This window comes from Leopardus geoffroyi, chromosome E2, assembly GCF_018350155.1.
Source record: "Leopardus geoffroyi isolate Oge1 chromosome E2, O.geoffroyi_Oge1_pat1.0, whole genome shotgun sequence".
In the NCBI taxonomy this organism is placed as follows: domain Eukaryota; kingdom Metazoa; phylum Chordata; class Mammalia; order Carnivora; family Felidae; genus Leopardus; species Leopardus geoffroyi.
This window is the reverse complement of record NC_059335.1, coordinates 28,292,077-28,316,178: the sequence shown is the minus strand read 5'-3', so window position 1 is coordinate 28,316,178 and position 24,102 is coordinate 28,292,077. Positions and strand designations below refer to the sequence as shown.

The 24,102-nt window shown below is 46.1% G+C and overlaps 2 protein-coding genes and 1 long non-coding RNA gene across 10 annotated transcripts in view; all 3 read right to left on the bottom strand.

Annotated features, from left to right (window-relative positions):
- The window catches only part of ADCY7 (adenylate cyclase 7), a 57,849-nt gene extending 51,636 nt beyond the window's left edge, over positions 1 to 6,213 (bottom strand). Inside the window, exon 1 of one of the 4 annotated variants that reach the window (XM_045442710.1) lies at positions 6,105 to 6,213. The gene's annotated coding sequence lies outside the window, so the exon portion shown is untranslated. Of the gene's footprint in view, positions 1 to 5,795; positions 5,914 to 6,104 lie in introns of those variants that run through there. The other 3 variants (XM_045442707.1, XM_045442708.1, XM_045442706.1) reach the window with 3 other exon arrangements.
- Positions 6,214 to 8,675: 2,462 nt separating this feature from the next.
- On the bottom strand, positions 8,676 to 13,485 carry LOC123578397. Its single transcript, XR_006702364.1, has 3 exons — positions 12,794 to 13,485; positions 11,227 to 11,279; positions 8,676 to 9,269 (listed from the first exon to the last, which is right to left on the bottom strand). It is a non-coding gene; the product is annotated as an uncharacterized LOC123578397 (long non-coding RNA).
- Positions 13,486 to 15,401: 1,916 nt separating this feature from the next.
- The window catches only part of TENT4B (terminal nucleotidyltransferase 4B), a 76,852-nt gene continuing 68,151 nt past the window's right edge, over positions 15,402 to 24,102 (bottom strand). For 4 of the 5 annotated variants that reach the window (XM_045442701.1, XM_045442702.1, XM_045442698.1 and 1 more), the window contains 2 exons: positions 22,964 to 23,128; positions 18,807 to 21,520 (listed from right to left, as the gene is read on the bottom strand). In XM_045442701.1, coding sequence (XP_045298657.1) covers positions 21,344 to 21,520; positions 22,964 to 23,128 — 342 coding nt within the window. In that variant the 3' untranslated portion in view covers positions 18,807 to 21,343. Of the gene's footprint in view, positions 15,818 to 18,806; positions 21,521 to 22,963; positions 23,129 to 24,102 lie in introns of those variants that run through there. The other variant, XM_045442700.1, reaches the window with a different exon arrangement.

Sequence of the window (24,102 nt, the reverse complement as noted above, 5' to 3'; positions counted from 1 at the left end):
AGCTATCAGGCACAACCTAGATGTCCAGCCACAGGGCACAGAGAAAATCCACCAGGGCGGCTCGTGTAGCAGATGCTGGGCCGGCCTGAGGGGTCTGAGAAGCCCAGCGACAGCACTCACAAAGCGTGGGCGCGTTGGACACACCGAACTTTCCTTAGAGGACAGTGAAGAAACTTGTCATGAGTAGTTTGTTTTCGCGTCCTTTGTTTTAAAAAAAAGAAAAAGTCCTCTGGAAGGACATACGCTGGTACGTTAATGGGTTACTTCAAAGAGTACAGATTCTAGTTTTTGTCCTCACTTTATTGCTTAAGTTTTCTGATCTTTCAATAATAAATGTGAATTATTTCTGTAATTAACATAAAAAATTAAAGCCACTTAAGATGCCAGCTGATTTTGTCCTCCTCCTGGGAACACAGCACAGAGCCTTGGGCCGAGGAGGGAGAGGCTGAATGGCTATGGGCCATCTGAAGGTCACAATGCCTTGCTAAGCCTCAGTTTCCCCATCTGTTGGGGAGACTCACCAAGTGAGCTCCTCCCACCATCCCCATGGGGCCTGCTCCCTCCTCTGTGAGACGGGGACTCTAAGGCATACATACCTACAAGGTCATGTGGACAATGCCTGCCCAGCCTTGCCCTCCTGCAGTCCCTGTGGACAGGCTTGCCCATTTCTGACCTTCGTGTATGCCTTCTCCTCCTGGGCACCTACTGACCCTGCACCCAGGCTGGTGGGGAACCAGGGGCTTCGGAGACTGGACACTGGGGTGAACAGTCTGAAGACTGTGAACAGCCACATATGCAGAAATCCACCCTGCTCAAGGCTGACATGCTGGCCCCTTGAATCCTTCTGATCACCCTCCAGAAAGGTGGTAAAACCCCATTTTATGGAGGAAGAACTAGGGGTCCACGGGGGATAAATGACAACCCACCTACACACACCAAGCCGAGATGAAGCCTGCAGGCTGGGAACCCTTCAGTGAGTTCCTCCAGCACTCAAGTCACGGGGCGGGGGGAGAGGGGTGGTGAGGTGGGGGTGTCAGCCAACCATTCCATGCATCCCTTTGGAAAAGCCAGGCACACTGCTTAGGGCTGCAGGTAGGATTGAGGGAGGACCGAGCTATGACAGGGCATAGCAGGCTGAAGCCACAAAGCCTCAGGCTCCTCTCCCTCCTCCCTGGCAACCCCCAGCGCCGCCCCCCCCCCCCCCACACACACACACATACACACAGTGGTTACTTGAGTATGGGCCCTGTAGCACCCACTGGATGGAGAAGGGTGTGGGAGGATTCTCTGGCCACTATGCTGGAGGGGACCCCAGCCTTGGGCAAGACAGGACGGCAAACTCAGAACCCCAGAGGCCAGACAGGATATCACAAGTGAGACTGGCTGGCCTCATGGGAATGTAGGCAGTGCTACAGGCCCTGTGAATTGGCAAACAAGACTAGAAATCTGGGTTTTTGTGTAGAATCCCATAATTATGGATTCTGGCAACGAATCCAAACTAATTTGTACACAGTTCCCCTATCAGTGCTCTGGACTCACTGCTGTGTGACCCAGAGCAAACCACTTAACCTCCCTGGACTTCAACTGTGTCATCTATAGAGTGGAAAAATCACACAGGTTACTGTGACAATAAGATACACTTTGCCCATACTAATGACAATAAAAGGCAACAGTGACAATAACAGCTAATGTGTCCTGAGTGCCAGGCACCATTCTAAGTAACGTGAATCAATCTCATTTCACTCTGACCATTAGATAGGCATTTTTTTTTATTTTTTTTAACGTTTATTTATTTTTGAGACAGAGAGAGACAGAGCATGAACAGGGGAGGAGCAGAGAGAGAGGGAGACACACAGAATCTGAAACAGGCTCCAGGCTCTGAGCTGTCAGCACAGAGCCCGACGCGGGGCTCGAACTCACGGACCATGAGATCATGACCTGAGCCGAAGTCGGACGCTTAACCGACCGAGCCACCCAGGCATCCCGATAGGCATTTTTTTTAACTCTGTATTTTGAAATAAGTACTACTTTCAGAAAAGTTATAAGAAAGGCACAAGGAGTTCCCCTAAACTTTTTTTTTTTTTTTTTTTGCAGTTTTGCCTATTTCTGTCATTTTGTCTCACTTTATTATCTGTCTGTATAGGTGTTTCTCATCAATATTTGAACTGTGTCCCTCTACCCCTAAATACTTCAGTGCATATTTCCTAACAACAAGGACCTATATAGATAGTTACCAGGATATTTAACACTGATACAATGCTTTTTATCTATAGTTCAGTTTCATCAACTGTCCCAATAATGTCCTTTACACGATTTTTTTTTTTTTTTCCAGCTTGGGTTTCACATACTGTGTTTGGTTGTCCTGTCTCTTTGGTCAACTTTAATCTGGAACCGCTCCTTGGCCTTCAAGATAATTGCTCTTAGTGTCCCCATTTCATAGATGAGAAACCAGCTCAGAGAAGTTGAAGCACTTGCCCAAAGTCACACAGCCAGGAAATGTGGAGCTGAGACTCAAGCCCCAGAGGTCCCCTCCAGAGGTTGCCTTCTTGTCTGACAGGCACAGGCCTTGCAAATAATAGCCTTTGTTGTTAATAGCTGAAAACAGCAGCTCCCTCTGCAAACAGCCACCTCACTCAGCAGGTGGTCATTAACTGAAGGAGTGGCCTCCTGCTGCCAGCTCTGTGCACCTGGCAATGGCCCTGGCCCAATTCCCACCACCGCACCCTGTGGCGCTCCATTTAGCCCCCTCTATAATAAGCTGGAAGACAGAGAAGGCAGTGGAAGGCTGAGGGTGGAAGGGAACCAGGGCTCCTGCCTTTCTTCTTCCCCCTCTTAAAGTGACAATTCAGGCTCAAATGTCCATGTCCAAAAGGCAGAGAAAGGCAAATGTCCCAGAAACAACAAACCCCTGAGGTCAAAGGGGTCCCCAGGCCAGGTCCCTGACCCACCGACCCAACCCCCCCACCAGCACTGAATGGAACCCCTGAGGTCAGCTGTCTAAGAGGGGGCTGATCCCACACACTCTGCTTCCTCAGTGAGGACCCTCAGGGATATGAAGTCATCAAGTGCTCTCTGGGCCCAGAGCCCCTATCCTCAATTCCAATCTAGGCCAGGCAGCAGCTTAGGAAACCACTCTCTTTGGCTCCCAAATGGATGTGGCTCAGGGCCTGGAAGCTGCCATCACCCCTAGCTCCCATCCACCTGCCAGCCAGCCCTCAGCAGCCCCCCAACAGGTGGCCGTGAGCCACAGATACCCTCCGGACTCACAGTGGGAGAGACAACACTGCCAACAAGAAGTTCTGCAACAGACCAGCTAGGATGTGGTCTTCTGCTTGAGTTCCAGGCAGTTCTGTTAGTTCTGAGGCTAATCTGTGCTGAAATATTCGAAATCCTAGGACCTTCCCATTGGACACCCTATTAAATTTGCAAGTTTATGTCTGCCCCAGACCAGACCTGCCAACTCTGGTGAAAGTTCCAGAGGCAGCAAGAACTGCCAGAATTTCTCCAGAGCAAATGAAAAGGGAAGAACGTTTTGCCTTTCTTCCTCATTGCAGACAACTTTGAAAATACAGAAAGCATGAATGAGAAAATGATCTATCACCAGATTCCCCCAAAGATGTCCCAGTGTGGCCTCTCGCTGTCCATCCTTCTCCACTGTCCAGTGCACAGACTGGCCCGCTTGCTGTGTGAGGCTCTCCCTACAGAAGTGTTTGGGGTCAAGGTGCAACCACTTTGTCTCCTCAGTGGGCTAATGGACTTAGGAGGGCAGGTCCCCTGCCTAACTCAGCTCTTTGCCTCCTGCCCAGGCTGGCCACTTGAGGCTCCCTTACAGGAGTCAGCCATGGACCACTAGAAGCCGCTATCCCCCAACACCAGTTCCTGTGTGCCCGGGTACAGAGGAAAAGGATCCAAGAGGTGGGGATCAGCAGCAAAGCCCCACAGCACCCTGAGGTAACAGGTAGGAACAGGAGGAAGGGAGAGGTGGCCAGGCAATGTGTTTTCCCCTTGGGGAGCATTTGAGACTCTTCCTGTTGGGGTGGGGTCAGGCTCCTGATGTATACTCCAACAGATTTCACCAGAGCCACGCTAGAACAGGATGGAAAAACCAGGAGGCCAGGCCCTAGTCCCAGATCCAGGACTGACTTGTTACGAGACCTTGATGACCTCAGCTTTCCCACCTATAGATGGGGCTAGTCATTCCAGCCCTAACTCACAAGATGGAACGATACAAGGGATGTTCCGGGGCCCTGTAAGCCATCTGGCCTCAGAAATCGGAGAAATCCCACCTCTCCCTGCCCTCCTCCATAAAGGGCCCAAGAGCTCAAAAGCCTGAGAACGTCGAGGGCTGAGGGAAGAGGACCCAGCGTGTGTGTGTAGATCCTGAACATTCAGCACTAGGGGAGGCACCTAGTATCCACCTCTGCTGCCCCCACCCCACCCCAGGCACAGCTGGCCACTTCTATGCAGCCTCCTAGCTACACCTGGGGTCTGCCCCGCACAGCCAAGGTCCACACCAGACAAGTTCTCCTCCACTATGAAGGCAGCTGCCCATGTGTCAAAGCAGGGGACTGAATAACAGCCCAAAGCCCCCTCAGTCTCATGCCCTGAGACCACTGCAGTCCTGTTGGTCATTCATTCGTACCTCTGTTGAGCATCACCCCGGACCAGGTCTGAGGGTGCTTCAGTACGCTGGTCCAGATCTGGATGTTCTCTGCACAGCCCAACCACCCAGGACAGCTGTGTTCCTCATCTGAAAGGCTCCAATTCTAGTAATGGGGCCTAAACTCTCATGTCCAGCCTTGACTCAGAAAGCACATGAGTTCTTGGCCTTTGAGGGAGGGGACCCCACATAAAAACCAGAGAGAAAAGACGTCAAGCCCCACTGAAAAAGGCTCCAGCATCTGGGCCCCAACCAGGGTCAACCCACTTTCTTCAGTGAAAGGGTTAGGTTTTAGGTTTCCCCCAGTGGGGATCCAAGGCAGGGGCCAGCAGCTACTTGCCTTGCTGGCTTTCCCATCCCCGCCCCCCATTAATTGGTGAGGGGTCCTGCTCACCCTGGGCTGTGGTTGAATTGCATCCAACCCCATGCCCGGGTCTGGACCTCACTGAGCCTTCTCCCCTTGAGGTATTTTTACTTTAAACAGCTCTAATGGCCCCCAGAGTCCCGGGCCTTGTCCAAGTCTGGGAAACCTAACCAACCAGCCCCCTCTGTACCATCACAAGCCAACAAGCTTGCCAACAGAGGTCCGAAGGTGACGGGCCCGGGGTGGAGGGCGGGGAAGGCCCACAGCCGTGTCTCTCTGGCAGGTCTCAGTTTTGCCATCCGGAAAGTGGGGCTGGGCCCCAGCTCCTCCCAGCGGGGTCTCTGTCTGGGAAGCGTCTCCCGCCGCCCCAGCTGGGAGGGGGCAGAGGGCCCAGGGAGGGAGCATCCGAGAAGACCCACCCCAAATCTGGGGAGGAGGAGGAGGAGGAGAGCGCAGGGAGCGGGGATGACTCCGAGGGTCTGGGGGCCGCCCCGCCCGGCCTCCGGCCTCCGGCCTCCACTCCCCCTCCCTCGGAGGCTCCGCCGGCCGACACCGCCCCCGCCCTACACCCCCCCCGGGGTCTCCGCCTGGGTGGGGCCGGGCAGTCGGGCGGCGAGCAGCGCGCAGACACCCCGTGCGACACCCCCCACCACGCGGGGGCCCGGGGACGCGAACGGCGGCGCGCGCTCCCCCCACCCGGGGCCGCTGCCGCCGCGCCTCCCCACCCGCTGGGGCCGGACCTCAAGCCGCCGCCGCCTCGGCCTCGCTCACCTGCCGCCGCCTCTCCCGCTAGCGCTCTGGCCGCCGCCGCCGCCGCCTCCGCCGCCCGAGTGGCCGCGCCGGCCGCGGGCGGGATCCTGCAGCGCGGGCGGGGGCGGCGGAGCGGACGCAGGCGCCCCCAGCTGGCCGCCCGAGCCCCGAGCCCAGAGCCCCGGGCCGCGGCGGGGTCCGACGCCAGGTCCCCATTCAGGCGCCGCGGGCCACCGCCCTGCTCGATTTTCAGCAGAAATGCCGAGGGCGACCACCGTGGCCCCCCGCCCCCCCGCCAGGCCCCCTCAGAACGTGAGCAGGAAACCAAACCTTTTCCAAAATTACTGTTTTCTCGAAGTCCCGCACGTGTTTGGACGCACCTGGTGCTGCTCCACCCCCAGAGGGAAACACTTTCTAGCAAACTCGTTCAACTGTTTCTGCTCCAGATCGGTCCTCCCTCCCTCCAGGAACGCCCCTTTCTAGAAGGAACTATAGACTTCGGGCTAATGCACTGCTGCAAAGATGAAGGAAGCTTAGGTCGAAACTTTCTGCCTCTCTCAACTCCTGGGGGGTCCGGAGGTGGGAACCGCCCTGAGCACCGGGAGACAAAGCCGCCAAAGAAAGTAGGTATCCTCAGAAGGTAGGCGGCTAACCCCATGGTGACCCCACTCACAGCTGCCTACAACCCAGGGTGGGGCCCCAGAGTTGGCAGCAAAAACATCTGCCCTGTTTCCGAGGCACCCAGGCTGGGTGAGCAAGAAAGCGCTCCTGAGTCACAGCTGGGAGGGACAAAGGAGACCGACTGAAGGGGTAATCAAGACCAGGAGAGCGCTTAACTGACACCTTCATGAGTCCACTTGTCCAAACAGCACTTATGCCTGTTACGGAATCCTAGGTGCCCACTTGGCTCAGAGTGGGGTCACGTGGGCAGGTGTGAGGCCCGTTTCTCCGGTCCCAACCCTAGAGGCCCTAGCCACAGTTCCACAGGAAAGATTACTGAGAATGTGCAGTGTAACAAACAGGCAGGTGATCCTATGGCAAGCAGTTGGAGAAACTCTGGTCTACTAAGTGCCCCGTGATGAAATCCAGGAGCCGGGTACATTAGTGACGCTACAGGGAAGAGACACCCAGGGTCTGGTGGTTGTGCCTTGACCCTGCAGGAGGCCTAGAAGCCAGCCCAGAGGACACCTGCTTTGGAACTAGGCCGAGGAAAGGAATCGGATGGTGGGATGCTGAAAGGTGAAAATCTGATTTGCACCCCAGATGGTCCCCAGATGGTCCCCAGCTGAGACTCCTAGCTCTTAAATGCAGCAAAAGCGCCCTGATTCCCTGAGTTCAGTTCCCACTGCCTCTGGGCGTCCAGAGGGTGGCACTTGGCCTTGCCGGCCAGAGCTGGGCGGCTACCCTGGCGAGGTCACCGCTGCGTCCCAAGTGCTCACAGGTGAAGATCTGAGCAGCTGGAGCTTCCCTGCGCGGGAAAATGGGAATCCCCGCGGGGGGCGAGGTGGTGGGCGCTCCTAATCTTCATCAGCCCGCTTCTGCACCTCGCCCCGCCCACCCTGCAGCTCCGCCCCCGAGCAGAGCCCAGGAAGTAAGTTTGCCCCAGACCTCAAGATCAGCGGGTGCCTCAGTTCCAGGCTGGTGTGACCTGCGGGCCAAGGACAAGCCTGAAGAGAGTGAAGGGTGAACCCTGGGCCCCGGGATGGACGTGCCAGGCTCGCCCTCAGGCCTCTTCCTTCTGCCTCTTCGAGCACAGTGCAGGGAGCCCTGGGCCCTTTGTGGCACATGGGGGGTGTGGGGAGCGATGCTGTGACTTCCCACCCTGTGGTGTGTGTGTCATGTTTTTGCAATTCTATGACCAACTCTCCTGACAGCAGACAGGAAAACGGAGCTGGGGAAAGAGAGTTCAACACAATGCTTGCATCAGTGCGAACCATTAACTTACCACTAATTGCTGAGCGGGCTCCACCCTCTGTTCTGCGGCCAGCTCCCAGTGCCCCCTTGCATGTTGCCCTCGGTTAGTGACTGGAAAACTGGAGCCAACGTCAGAATGGAACGGAGGCCTGGCGGAGACACACATTGCTGGGCCCCACTCGGAGTCTGATTCAGCGTGTCTGGAGTGGCTACCAAGAATTTTAATTTCCACCAAGCTCCCCAGGGGTGCCAGTGCGGCTGGCTGTGGGGCCAGCCTGGGAGGCAAGGCTCGAAGGCATTGATTTCCAAATACAGTTGGAGTCCCACTCCCAGAGGTTCTGATCCTGGGGAGGGGTCTGTAAATATGCGTTGTTTAAAAATCCAGGTGAGTTTATTTAGTGACAAGGAGGGCACTTCAAATCCTAGAGGAAAAGGAGTGACTTCTTCAGTGTCTAAGTGTCACATGAATTGCCTACCATTTGAGGAAAAACTGTCAGCGGGACACCATCAAGTCATGATCTCACACAGTTCATGGGATTGAGCCCCACGTCGGGCTCTGTGCCAGCAGTGCGGAGCCTGCTTGGAATTGTCTCTCTCCCTCGCTCTCTGCCCCTCCCCCACTTGCGCTGTCTCTTTCTCAAAATAAATAAACTTAATTAAAAAAAAAAAAAGAGAGAGGGGCGCCTGGGTGGCTCAGTCGGTTGAGCATCCGACTTCGACTCAGGTCATGATCTCACAGCTCGTGAGTTCAAGCCCCGCATCGGGCTCTGTGCTGACAGCTCAAAGCCTGGAGCCTGCTTCAGATTCTGTGTCTCCCTCTCTCTCTGCCCCTAGCCCACTTGCATTCTCTCTCTCTCTCAAAAATAAATAAACATTAATTTTTTTTTTTAAAAAACAGTATCAGCTACCAACCTCACATCGTACTAAGACAACAGTAATCAACCAATCGATGAAAGGTCTTTGTGTTTGAAAACAAACCTTGTGAAAAACATTTTTTAGTAATTTTGGAGCAGAGAAGTCTGCATAGGGAATCAAATCCACACTGAAGGGCTGTGGTTAAATTTCAGTGTCTCTATCCAGGTGAGGGGGTAGTCTCCAAATGTCCACATCTACTGTCTGTGATCTTAATTATCCACTCTGTTGGAAAACTCCAGAGCACATTTGCCTGAAGAGTCCCTTATTAACTGGCCCAGGGGCAGTGTCCACCGTGAGAGGCCAGCTCCTGCTGCTAGAGAACCATCAGCATTCGTTGCCTGAATGAATTTCTGGGGCAGGCAACAGTTCGGGGGCCTTGTCGCACTTGTGCAGAGAGAAGACTTAAAAACCTAAAATAAATCACTGTCACAGAAGCTGTGAGTCACTTATTTCAGCGAAACCAGCCCTTCTCTTTAGCAGGCAACGGGCACTTCAGCCAAGGCGGACAGCGCACAAGGTTCCCGAGGGTGGTGCTGATCGCTTCGGTCCTGGTTCAACCTCTCGCTCATCACTACGTGGAGCAAAGCTGGCCTTCCCAGCCTGGTGGTCCTCGTTCCTCACCCCTAAGAGAGGAGGAGCTTCCTTCCATGAGGACCTGTGGACGGGCTATGCAGCTAAGGAGTTTCAGTTAGCAGGGGGTTATGTACTTCACAGTAGAAAATGAAACAACCCTTGGGGCGCCTGGGTGGCGCAGTCGGTTGAGCGTCCGACTTCAGCCAGGTCACGATCTCGCGGTCCGTGAGTTCGAGCCCCGCGTCGGGCTCTGGGCTGATGGCTCAGACCTGGAGCCTGTTTCCGATTCTGTGTCTCCCTCTCTCTCTGCCCCCCCCCCCCCCGTTCATGCTCTGTCTCTCTCTGTCCCCAAAAAAAATAAATAAACGTTGAAAAAAAAAATTAAAAAAAAGAAAATGAAACAACCCAAAGATAAGAATTGGAAATTGTCTCCTCCATGCCACTCCCTGAGGTAACAGATTTTTAAGGCTTGAGATAGACTCTTTCTCTACCCTTCTCCCTGGCAATCCAGTTTTAGGTTAGAACACCAGCCAGGTCAAATCATTATGGCACACACCTTGAACTTACACAGTGCTGTATGTCCATTATAACTCCATAAAACTGGAAAAAAAGCAAATTGGCCAGAAAAGATGGTGGATTGAACCCATCATCTACATTTACTGTTTCCTTAAGCCCACTAGAATGGGTGTTAGGGTTCCAGCGCCCCTAAAAACGGAGGAAATGAGAAGAAACAGCAGTATGAACGTGAAAGGAGGAAAGCGAGTGGATCAATAATACTGCCTTGGGAGACACAAGAAACACAGCCCTAAACCTGCGGCTGGGAAAACTAAGAAGCAATCCCAGTTACACTGGGGAAGCTCCAAAGGCTCGGAGACTGGAAGTGCCAGCTATCTCTGGCCACAGGGCAGAAGTAAATCGAAGTTGGGGGAGTGGAGGGGCACCTGGGTGGCTCAGTCGGTTGAGCATCTGACTCTTGATATCGACTCATCATCTCACAATTCATGGGTTTGAGCCCCCCATCAGGCTCTGCACTGACAGTGCAGAGACTGCTTCAGATTCTCTCTCTCTCTGCCCCTCCCTCTCTCAGGCTCTTTCTCTCTCTAAAGTAAGTTAATTAGGGCATCTGGGTAGCTCAGTTGTTAAGTATCTGACTTCATCTCAGGTCATGATCTTATGGTTAGTGACTTCCAGCCCCACATCGGGTGAGCTCAAGCCCCGTTTCTCTCTCTCTCTCTCTCTCTCTCTCTCTCTCTCTCTCTCTCTCTGTGTATGTCTCTCTCTCTGCCCCTTGCTCACTTGTGCCCTCTCTCTCTCAAAAAAAAAAAAAAAAAAGCCTAATTAATTAATTAATTACAGGCCAGAGGTTGAACATTTAAGGAGTGAAGAATCCTAGTTTCTGGGGCACCTGGGTGGCTCAGTTGGTTAAGCGCCCGGCTTCGGCTGAGGTCATGATCTCAAAGTTTGTGGGTTCAAACCCCATGTCGGGCTCTGCGTTGATAGTGCAGAGCTTGCTTGAGATTCTCTCTCTCTCTCTCTCTCTCTCTGCCCCTCCCTGACCTGTGCGTGCTCTCTCTCTCTCTGAAAATAGATGAATAAACTGAAAAAAAAATTAAAAAAGACAACAGAACGAAGAAGTTCACAGAGACAAGGCAGGCAGGCAAAAAACTGTATCATTAATATCTGCAGAGATTCAAAAAATGTATTGTAATCACGAAACCAAATAGGATACTGTTTTTTAACGAGGAGCATCTGAGGACAAAAACAGAACTCACATGAAAAACATGGGAGCAGAAATTAAAAACCAACAGAAAGGTTGGAAGTTCAAGTTGAATAAAAAGTCAGAGATGGAAAATAGGTTAGAAGAGATAAGAAGACTAGAGGCTCAGCCCAGGAGACTCACTATCTGAGTAATTGTGGAGTCCAGAGAAAACAGAAAGGAGGAAAATAAAAATAAGAATTCCAGGTTTCCCCGTCATCCAGGACATGTGGTGCCAGATGGAAAGCATCCATGCCACCAACTGCCTGGTACAATAGGCAAAAACAGACCCACCTAATTTCCGTAATAGTGACAATGCCAGAACATTGGGAACCAAAACGAAGACCCTAAAGGTTTCAAGAGAAAAAAAAAAAAAAATAGGTTACAGTTAATTTTCTCATAACAACACGAGGAAGGATGAAGCAATGCTTTCAAATTCTGAAGGAAAAATGTTTTCCAAGCCAGAATTCCGTGTCCGGCAGAACTATCAGTTGAGTCTAAATGAAGAACAGACCATTTGAGGTGTCGAGTACCTGTGCATCCTTCCCCAGGGAGCCCCTGGGACTGTGCACTGAGAGATTATCAACAAAAGAAGGAGACACGGGATGCAGAGAATGGGAGCTGACCACGGGGTGTGTGAAGGGGACCAGGTGCTGGTGGAGAGAGAGCAGGGCGGTGCGTGTGCACCGGGCATGGCTGCTCAGAAGCTCCAGGCGTGGAAGGGGTTGGAATCCCTGAGCACCTGAGCATTTGCAGAGGCTTAGAATAATAGTAGCATTTGGGGTGCCTGAGTAGGTCTGTTGGTTTAAGTGTCCGACTCTTGATCCCAGCTCAGATCTTGATCTCAGGGCTGTAGGTTCAAGCCCTGTGTTAGGCTCCATGCTGGGTGTGGAGCCTACTTGAAGAGAGAAGAGAAGAAGAGAAGAGAAGAGAAGAGAAGAGAAGAGAAGAGAAGAGAAGAGAAGAGAAGAGAAGAGAAGAGAAGAGAAGAGAAGGAAGGGAAGGGAAGGGAAGGGAAGGGAAGGGAAGGGAAGGGAAGAAAAAAAAAAAAAAAAAACCTCGGGAAAACAAACCAAAAAAACTTGTACAGAAAAAAAAAAAAAAAGGAATCTTTTTTAAGTATACAGCTTAATTGATAAGAACAGCATCCACATAGTCATGATAATGTAAACACTGAATATTGTGCTAAACAAAATCCAACGTAATTATTTCGGGAGGCTGGGGCACGAAAGGAGTTTGGGGGTGGTAAGAAGTCAAAACATAATTTCTTTTTTATGTTTATTTTTGAAAGCTAGAGCATGAGCGAGCGCGGGGCAGGGTGGGGGGTGGGCAGAGGATCTGAAGCAGGCTCAGTGCTGACAGCAGAGAGCCCAATGCAGGGCCAGAACCTGAGCTGAAGTCGGGCTCATAACTGACTGAGCCAACCAGGCGCCCAAAACATCATTTTCAATTTTATTTTTGAGTAATCTCTACGCCCAACGTGAGGCTTGAACTCACAACCCTGGGACTAAGACACACATGCTCCACCGACTTAGCCAGCCAGGTGCCCCGAAACATAATTTCAATAACTGAAAAGCAAGAAGTGGCATTAGAGGTATATCATTTAGAGACATCGAGGTAAACACTCCACCCGCCCCAAACCACCGAAAGTTGGAAGTGGCTGCCTCAGGACAGGGAAAAAGCAGAGGGAAGGAAGGGATGGCAAACAGACTTGTAGAACCATTTGACTTGATGACAAAACTGCCGTCCTGCCCCATCCACCTGCTCTTCACCAAGTCCCCACACCCCTCAGCCCAGCCCTGCCTGCCAGCCTTACACACACCTGTCTCCACAGGCTGCTCCTGTGTGACTTTCCCCTTACCTTCTGTGTTCCGGTGGCGATGTCTTGCCTACTTATGTGAAGGCACCGTTGTCTTGAATTGGATTTTAAAAACCAAAGACGCATGATGTAATGTACCTTACAACTATTTTGAGTCCTTGTGCAAAGCCACATTCCTGAAGATACCTGCCAGGTGATTTAAGTACAGAAATGGTTTGCATTTTTGCACGGGTGAGCAACAGCTCTTTTGAAAATTGACACACCACTTAAACAGGTCATTTGATACGTTTAACCCTCTCCTGTTTCGTGTGAATAATGTTGGCATTAAACCTTGACATGTTTCTAACGGGTTTCTCTTCAACCCTGTAATCCCGTATTCTCACATAGGAGTTAGTTACTCGCTTTAGAAACATACACACATAGACACAAGTTTATGCCATTTCCTAGATGGATTGTATCATGGATTAGTTTGTTTGGGTTTTTTAAATGGCTTCTTAGACAAGCAAAAAGTATAAAACGTTTTTTAAAGGTGAAGAATGTTCCCATTTAAAAGTTGTTACATTCTTAAACTGACCTAACCTGGTAAATGTAGAACGTCTCACAACAGGCTTTTCTGAACACTAATGAATAGAAATCACAGCAGAAATTCTACAAACACATAATGAGAGCCTAAGAAAACGATTTCAAGGAAAATCTCTCCTAAAAAAAACGCCACTCTGTTCCTAAGGATTAGGGAGATCACTGTCTGGAATTTCCCACAGCCACCTTCCATCCTCTTTTTCCAACAAAATTTTCCAGCAGATTTCCCAAACAAAATTCAAGGCAGCTCTCTGCCTTCTCTGACCCAAATAACTGGCTCCTTCTTCTCGCCAGAGTCCGCTCTCTTTGCTCACCATACGAGTCATTCTACTTTAAGACAGATAACTTCTTTTTAGAGACTTTCAGTTGCTGCTTGCTGTTGTTAAAGGACCTAAAACCTAAAATATCAAGTTTTGGGGGGCAGATGGTGGAGAATGGTCAATAACTGGTTTTTCAGCATCACTTTTGTCAACGGCAACATTTTCTAAAAAATTTCACATGACCACGTTGTGTTTACATTTCAATCTTAGCAAAAGTACCAAAGATAAAACACTTCTCAAAGCAACTCATGAAAATTCACCTAAAGGAAGATAAAACGGGGGGAATTTTTGCTTTTTCCTCAGAAAGCTCAGTTCAGAAGTAAAGTGCCATCAAATAGCAATACTTTAATAAAACTCCTATTCAAGATAAGCTCAAGTACTGGATATTTCATAAATCTATCAGTTTAGAAGGGCTCTGGGGTATCTGACATGTTAATGTACTAAAGCTACCTGCAAACAAAAGTCAGCATCATAAAAGGAATGAAATAGACCTCTGTCTGCGTAGACAGGGAAAGAGCTCTCTGGAGGGTAGGGGGATTACAGAATACCACAGTATGTTACCACTTATGCAAAAGGGGAAGAGACTCTCTGACATGTATGTGCAGATAGGTTTATGTATGTAAATACATTTTAAAAAATCTAGGCAGGTACATTCGCAAATATTAAAACGGTAATGGGGCGCCTGGGTGGCCCAGTCATTTGAGTGTCTTGACTCTTGATTTCAGCTCAAGTCATGAGCCCAGGGGCATGGGATTGAGCCCCGTGTTGGGCTTTGTGCTGAGTGTGGAGCCTGCTCGGGACTCTCTCGCCCTCTAAAAATAAAAATAAATAAATAGAGCAGGTAGCTCCAGGGAGCTAGGTGGGATTAGAGGGTGAAGGGTAACCAGATCCTTACATTTAGATATTTACATATTATTTACATTTCTTCACAATGGAGCATTCACACGTTAGTTGAGAAATTAAGTAAATGCACTGTGTCTAGGTAGATGGACAAAGTCGTCCTGTATATTGTTCATTCTCTAATTTACCATTTGAGCAACTTCTGGGATGCTAACAAGATATTTTGATTATATTCTTTAAAAAAAAGGACATTTCCAGTACATGTGCAACAAGAGACCAGGCTGAGGAGGGGGGCGGGAGAGCTGGTTTTACCAGCCTGTTGTCTAGACTGCTGAGCTACTCTTCACTCTAAGTCAGCTTGTGATGATCTGGAAGCAAACTATCCAGGATTTTCTTCACCACCACTCAGCTGGGTTCCAGGCAACCACCGTCAGTCCAAGTCCTAGGGCTGACGCTCCCCCCTTGGGAAAACATGCTCTGGTTGCACTTGGTTATTAACCCCACTTCTTTCTCTGTTCTTTGGAGAACCAAACATTTTCATTATTCTATTTTTAGTCTGTGTAACTCGTGGCTCCACAAAACCTACGGTTAAAGTATCTCAACTTCTTAGTACAGCAAGCATAACCCCTTGCATCAAAGCAAAGGATACAAATGGGGCGGTATTTGCGAGTAAGCAGACTGTGGGGAGTTGACTTCAGTCTTGCAGTGGCTGTGGAGACCCGTGCAGGAGAGAAAACAGCATCTTAAAGCATCTCCCACTCCATGACTGGCATTACAAAGGCTGGAAGCCCACAGAAATGCTATCTATGTACAGAAGAATCTCTCATTGGTCTAAACAGGGTCGTCTTTAGAATTACAAGATAATTTTTTTAATAGCCATTCAAGTCTTACATAAAGGCTCATACCAGAGGTTTTGAAGATAAATGAAAGCACAAAGCCTTTATTGAATTGCAGATTATGAATAATAAGCCCAATGGTAAGCACTGGGGGCAGATGTGCATAGAAATGCAATTTATAAAATTTTCGAGGCAAACAATTGATGTCTTTGAAGAAATCGTCGTGAGCTTTAAAAAAAAAAAAAAAAAAAAAAAAAGCAAAAAGCGAGCTTCCAGGTGTGCAATTCATTCATAGTATTGGTAACTGGTGCCCAGTGATAATGACCTCAGGAAATGTCGAGATTTCATAAACCATTTGTATCAAATCTCTTTTTCTGGTAAATTCCTTAGTGCCTCTGCAGCGGTAACTAGACAAGAGTGGAAAGCTTTCAAGATGACTCAAACCTCCAGCACCTCACAGGAGTCCACATTTCTTAACACAGAAGGCAATGCTGATCAAGGGAGGAAATAAACGAAAAGGTTATTAAAAACAAACACTGGCGGGCCAAACTTCTAAATATATACATCTATGTATATTTCACTAAAAGATGTTTATCTCCAAAGCCCTTCACGTTTTACGTCCAGAAACTACACTTTCACCACACTGTGCGTAAGACAGTGCTTTTTAGTGGTGAGTGCAGTGAACACTTTGATACTCCTGTAATAAGTCTTTGGAATATTCTAGGATTATAGGACTTTCAAGAGACTCTTTTTTAAAAAGTGACTCCTTAAAATTTAAATATGTAAAAACCAGAGCAGGAGCTTCCATTTTGGAGATTTCAGTTTAGGGACAAAGAGACTGCAACCAAATATAAAAGGTAATCACAAAATGATTTAGGCAACAGCCACGAACTGCACAGAACCCAAGTTGAAAGGGGAGATAAATTTCAACTCAAAGAATCTGGCTGATAACCAATAAATAATTTCATTCTCTTTGGAAGGTACAGGTCACTAATCCATGAGAGACAGCTTCACCAAGTCACTGGCTTCGATAGTTTTTCCTAGGCCTCTGTCTCCCCTCCCCACCCACCACACGATTCTGCTAATGCCCAGCTTGTGAGACTTCACAAGCTCTCAATTATTACAGCATCTTGAAGGTAAAACAACACTCCTAACAAATTTATCCAGACTGTTTTCTTAGCGGAGACCCGGCCTGTAATCAGGCCACATGGAAACTGCTGCTTTGACCAGGAGTCAAGGCTGTGTAGAACCACAGAGACTTATGTTAGAATGCAAAAATAAAGATGATGTGCAAATACCAACAAACACTTTCACTGAAAATACACAAATTAAGAGACTGTCTGTTATTGTCTGTTCTTAGCGATACGGCTAACATTTCTCTCAGCAAATCCTGGAGATTCCTCAAGTTCATAACCACCAAAGGGGATGTGCTATCTCCATCTGTCTGGTTCAGTCTCTTCTACGGTGTTCCCTCCTTCTGGCTAGTAGACTGTGGACTAGGTTACACTTAATAGGGCATACACTTAAGTAGAAAATGTAAAGGCCAAATACTTAAAATCAAAACCCTGCCTAAGAGTAAAACAAACATTAGCAGTGTATTAACTGAAAAACTGCCCTTAAGTAAATATTTAATTCTGGATGTCAAATACATCCGCAGAGTTTATATAAAGCAATTCTTCTGCTTAATTCTGTCAACATTCAATTTATACAGATATTTAGGTCATTATCTTTGATGAAAAAAAAAAAAAAAAGGTGCTCAAGGCATAAAGTTAAAACAGCTCACAAGAAGACGGTAAAGAACAAGGCTTCTGGGTCACATCAAGTTTCCGAGCCATGCAAATAACTTCCACGGTCAACTCGGACTAGTTTCTCAGTTATGTTAAATATCAAGTAGCGGATTAAAATTTGTTCTTTTAATGTTCATTCCGCCCATAAATATTTTGATAAAATAGAGTCTTGAGGTTCAGAAGCTGAGGCAAGATACAGACATCACTTCCAAGAACTGCTTTGACACATCTTTGTTCCCACTGTGATGCTGCACCATTCTCTAAATACATCACTAGATGAATTAGGTCACTGATGAAAATTAGGATAAAGAGTAACTATTAAATATAACTTCCTACTCAATTAAGTTCAATAGAGGCATTTATGGAATATTTTCCTCACAAAATACTTGATGAGAATGTTACTCTCCACTAACCGAAGTCATTTAAATGAGCTCAGAGAGCAAGAACTGATGGATAAGAATAAACTCTTCTAATCATTAATTTAACATTTCAATATTTATCACAGGAAAATTAGGAATGTCTTTTTTTTAATATGTTACCATTTAGTTCTTGAAAAGTTAATTGAGAAGCAACCAATCTCCTATCAACATTCCTAGTCAGTGACTGAAACACTAAGAGATCAACAGCATGTAATAATCAAAGGAACTGATCAGTTTTGAACTGTACATCCACATTAAAATAAAATTGAAATGTAACTATGAACAAAAAAAAAAAATCAACAAAACTTATCAATAATACCCAATAATGGTGATTTCTAGGGACTTCTACAGAGCAACCTTGATAACTACATCCTAGTCAGTGGGGAGGTCTTTGCAATGAACACATTGCAGTAAGAGGGCCCTACAGCTCACCGTGGGCATCCGCTCTCCTGGCAGGCCTACAGCTCTGGAAACCCCAAACACGAGTCCATAGGTTAAGACAAACACAACTCACACTAACCATGACACAGGGGAGGGAACGAGAAAACACATGGAGGTACGAGACTTCAGAGGAGAAAGACTTAGTAACGCTCTCCCTCGCATGCATGTTTTTACCCTGTGAAGACTTTACCCAGGAATATCTGGAGCCAGAGCAAATAATCCAAGTATTAATGACAGGCTCAAAATGCAAGTAAAAGCAAAACACACTCAAAATAGGACAAAAAAAAAAAAAAAAAAAAAAAAAAAAAAAGGCTGTTGAAGCCTGGAGAGCAACTGTATGTAAAACCAGTAGATCCCGAGAGCAAAGCTAGATTTGAAAACCACATGCAACATCTCCAAACAAGACAAAGACGCTAAAAACCAGGCTCCTTCACGGACACCTCAAAACTGCAGGAAAAAAATGCATTTACCTTTGTCATCAAAACATAACTATTCAGGTTTTATGCTGACGTGTCTATGACCCATCAACACTTCTGAAAACCAGTACTGAAATGTTTATCAGAACTTTTCAAGGAGCTCCAACACCGACCAGGCACACATACATGACTCCCTGAGAAATGTCACCACAGTGAGGCAGAATTGGTGAAATCCCATTCTACAAGTACGAGCAAAGGAAGGTTATGACTCATGAGTATGGATGGACTGTAATATTTAAATGACACATTTCTGATATACTCACAAAATCTTCATAGAAAGTATTAAAACTCAAAAGAGAAAAAAAGACAGGAGTCAAATACAGAGATGAAATGTACAAAACAAATGAGCAGGCAAACTAAAAGTTCTTGAAAGTATTTTACTTCAGATTGAAAAATGAACAGCTTCCACACTGTTCATTGCAAGATACACAGTATTCACGAATACAATGCTGGTCATTTGAGGATATGTACACACCTCAATTTCTCCTTCATGCTTTTTCTTTTAGAAAGATACTGTTTACCAAAAAGAAACTTCAGCAGTACAGGAAAAACTATTTTCCCAATAAATTTACGAAAACCTAAGATTCCCAATGGAATCAAGATTATCTTCCCGCTACCACCACCTTAATATAATCACATGCTTATTGGAACGCTAATATCTGCACCCTAAGAGTACATTTACTTTCAACAATGAGGGTGATTCTTAAAACAAAACAAAACAAAACAAAACAAAACTTCAGTGTGGTAAATGTAACAATGGATCTCTGCAAGTATTAAGTGTCTGAAATAGGCAGCTAATACTGGATTTAATATCATTTTATAAATAATTGTTCCCTTAGCAGTAAACATAAGTCTACACATTCACAATAGTCCTAGAAAATAAATACTGTGATTAAGCACAATATGTTATGACAAACTAGTTTCAAAACACAAAAGCTCAACATCTTGATAAAAATTCTGATCAGAATAAAATGTGACTCTAAAATTTAAAACATTGTCAAAATAACATCACATTTAAAATTTTCCACGATTTACACAAGTATCATGAGTTTCCAGTTGTGGAACACATTTTCCCATTGTGAATTAAAATACGAACATATTGAAAACTGTCAATTTCAGTGATAACATCAGTTTTGCTCTTACTTTAGCATTATTTTCTTTATAAAAAGTTGCACTAAGTGTCCATTAATGGTCTGATTGGTCTTCAGTATTTCATAAATGTATATAAAAGAAATTCCTAAAAGCCAATAGTACTTTATATGTATATATATAAAAGAATCTCATTTCCCAAATGGCTGTAATTAACAGAGCCACATACACTGATGCTAAACACAAGAGCCTTCACATTGAAAGAGAGCATTTTCAGAAATGTCACTTACATCCTATTATAGTCAACATTCCCGAGTTTCAGACTCAACATGTGATGGGTAACAGAATTATACATCTCATTTGCGCTCAAAGCTGACCACAACCAAAATTTACAGTATGATTGAAACAAGCCAATGTTTTAAAAAGTTTTAATTAAAGATAACAATTCCATGGAAGGAGAGGATAAAGAATGGGATGACAAGAAGTATTTGGTCTTAATAAGGCAATACAAAATAGATCCATTATCAAAGACCATTTAATTTTTAAAGATCAACAATACCAAAAGCATAAAGTGGAGTATAAGAAAATAGTTTTTTATAAGTATGATTTAATTAAAGCTGTTTACAGTTAATCTCTCCCACAGTAGTTAAGCATGGATTTAGAAAAGAAGAAGAGACGAGAGAACCAAGCACACGCTGCACACAGGGTTGGGAGCCAGCATGCAAAGTCTGTGGGACTCGGGGTTTCACCGCAACAGGAATGGGACCAGACGCGGGTGGCCTTTTTTTTTTTTTTCCCCCTATTAGGAAGAAAAACAAAAGAAAACAAGACTGCAAAGGAAACAAACACAAAGTCATGTAATTGCCCATTGCCCAAGACGACAGCACTATAGAAAACAGTTGCAAGTTAATTCTTAGAGATGACTAGAGCTTTTCAGTGTTTACACAAAAGTACATAGTACGTTTTTTTCTTTTTTTCTTTTTTCTTTTCTTTTTTCTTTTTTTTTCTTTTTTTTTTTTTTTTTTTTTTACAAAATAAAACGTCATTTGCCACCATAAACCTTTTCTTTAGAGGAAAAATTTTTGCAGCAGGTCACAAGGGTTCTAGAGTAAGTCATTTCAATGCTGAGGAAAACAAATTGAGTAATAGAACTAATCACTTCCCTATATATGGATGTTAAGATGACAATTCAGATTATTTTTGAAACTAATCCTGAGAAAAATCTGTTTACAATTTAAACAGTAATGTTATGTAAAAAGTATTAACAAATCCACTATTACAAATATCAATTTCCTATATGGTCATCTATATATACACACAATAAAATGGTAAATATATGCAAAAATATTAAAAAAAAAAAAAAAAGAAAACATGCACAGATCACTTTCCCCTTTGGAATCTGGACTTCCTATAAGATACTTTTGTTTTCTTTCCCCACCCCATCCTCTGAAATTGGTTTTTGTTCCTATCACCCTACCCACACTGAATATTATTCCCTATAACTCTGCATAAAGCCAATGAGAAATATATTTATTTTACATTCAAGCTTTAAATCTTAAAATGACCCTGTTGTAGCATATGACTTATCAAATGAGCAGCCTTTTTTTTTTTTCCCCCTTTTTTGCTTGCTTTTTGTTTTTGCAGTTGTCAGTCTTCATGATCCATTCCGTGGCGAGCTGGGAAAAAACGCAGTTGCTAAATCAAAGTCTGAACAGTGTAAGGCTCCCGAGCGCCAGGAGTCCCTATCCAACTGTCCTGAGCATGAGACCATTGCACACAGAAGACAGTCCATCGCACAACGCCGACTATCTACAAAGGTCTGAGAGGGGGGCATCCCTCTTGTGTTTCCTCTTTTTGCCATGGTAATACTGATTATTTGATTTGCCTTGATGCTGTTTGTTTGTCATCAAGGAACCATGGCTTGTTTGAGTTGTACCTTGGAAGCCTTTGCTGGAAGAACGAAAGAGCCTTGCTGATCCATGCTGCAGAGAAAGAAAGCGGTCAAAGAGACATCAGTATTGTGAATTCAGCGGAGCACTCACTAAGACCTGACTCAGGGAGCTTTCAAATGAGGAATATGCCAAGTTACTGAGCAGGCAAAAAACGATACTTCAGGGATTCACTCTCCTGAGCTCTAAAACTTTTGTTTCTTTTTTTTAATGGAAACACTGGAAAACACAGACCATTGCCTTCCTTGCCTTGCCCTCTTCCCTCTTCAGAATATATGGAATGTGAAACTTTTCTCAAGGAACCTATCCATCAATATACCACATAATAAACAGCATTACCAAAGAAGCTCTTAGACACAAAGGTGTGCTGCCAGGACAGGGGTCATCACGGCCCCCTGATCACGGTCAGGTCACGGTAATCTTACATCCTGCTATCACCTGTCACTTTGTTGCTGTTTCTAAATGGATGTGTGTTTGGTGCACATGACCAAGGCTGTATAGGTAAAGTGGATTCTGGGAGTCAGACATGAGGTGACCGACATAACAGTCCATCTCTACTCCAAGAGGCCTTCCCCAGGGTCTCCACCGTACTGAGAGAGGGTGAGATGGCCTTGGGTCAGAGCCCAGTATGAAATGGCTTCTTTCCTCATTTTGATTCCTTACTCATGATTAATAAAATTTTAGACAACTACAAAACTGAAAATAGAGTATTCTCTGTGGCCTAAGTCAAAGCTGATGCTCATCGACAGCTGACCCACTATCTGATCATTTCAACACAAGCAACTAGGTACTGAATATTAAAATATAAAAAAGGTGAGGGTGCCTGGGTGGCTCAGTCGGTTGGGCGTCTGACTCCAGCTCAGGTCATGATCTCGCAGTCCATGGGTTTGAGCCCCACGTCGGGCTCTATGCTGACAGCTCGGAGCCTGGAGCCTGCTTCTGATTCTGTGTCTCCCTGTTTCTCTGCCCCTCCCCTGCTTGCTCTCTCTCTCTCTCTCTCTCAAAAATAAATAAACATTAAAAAATTATTTTAATATCAAAAAGGTAAATAAACATTAAAAATAAAGAAAAGAAAATATAAAAGAAGGATATATTACTCCCAGATGTGCACAACATTGCCATGAGGTCGTGCAAAAGCTTATAGTGGGCTTACTTCAAGTACAACTGAATCTTTTAAAAACTCAGTGCAATTGTTTAAATGCTGAATCTGTACTAAGGTGGGGTGGCTGGGACGTCTTATGAGGACCAGTCGCTAAATGCCCACAAAGGTTTACATTACAGTGGCGTCTCATAATGATCTTCAGGACACCCTGTTACAGGAAGCATTGTGCTTTGGAACCTCTTAGAACAAAACAGGTTTGTTCTTCAACCTAGAGTTTTCTTCAAACCCACAATGTGTATATATATTCACGCTTGAGAAATTCTAAATAGTCTGTATTGAATATGAACAATTAAAAACACACAAATTCCACACACCTGAGATTTGTTGGTGCTGTTGGAGGTGTTACTGGTCTGGGTGCTCTGCATTTTCCCAACCGCCTGGGATGATTCCAAGGACACATCCTGTGACCCTACCCGGTTCCCAGTGGACGGACGGCAGAGCAGCTGTTTCGGGGTTTTGCATGGTGTCGCATCAGAATCCTAACATGAGTCATATGAATTATTATGTGACGTATTAGTAATTCAGATATTCATCTTTTAGACTAAATTTAGCCATTTGGGAGTTAAGGGAAGCACCTTGACGAATTGACAAAATTAACTGCTTGAGTTGCCTCCACAAATTTCCCTCCAAACATCTTAAGTGGCTTATTTTATCAGAAGGTTTCTGTTCGTTGTTAAATCTATTGTCTAGACCTGACCTTGTTAATAAGCCTGGAAGGGGCTCACAGAGGTCCAAGTTTATCTGCACCTCCACTGATAGGAAATGAACCACAGTACAGTGCAAAGAGCACAGCAAAGATAAGGCCCCAGGTCCCGGACTCAACGTCTTCAACCAAATACAAAACGACTGATTCAAAAGGCTCAATTTCTGCGCGTCTGTGATAAACAATCAGTGAGTGCTCCAACCGAACACCCCGCGTGGTTAAGAACTTCCCAGAGACGATGGGCTGAGCCCCACCTGTTTCTGGGCTGCCTGGGACACAACTGTGCTACTTCTCTGCTCAGGTCTACCCTTCACCTTCACACTCATAGTCCCTAAAGCTCGCTCTTGAGGCTGTCTTTGTGTCTGCCCCACTGTGTCTGTGACCTCTAGCTCAGCTCCGTCCTCTAGAGCTCTCCCCTAGGAAGGAAAAAGGCACGCAGGTAGATGGTGCATATGAGGATTCACAATTCCATTACGATCCGTGGTCATCGCCAACAACATAAAATGATGTCCCTTCCACAGTTAGATTACTCTATATGTCACAGACTTAATAAAGTCAAAATTCAAATAATGGGTAAGCCCATTTTATATCTCAAGGAAGCACACTCACAATTAACCCTGATGAGGAACACTAACTGTAGGTATAACTGTAAGTTAGAGTCAGAAAGCAGAGGTGGGGCTGCCGAGGGATTCGGGGAGGGAGGAATGGTTAGAAGTGGCTAATGGGTTTCTTTCAGGAGCGATGGCAATA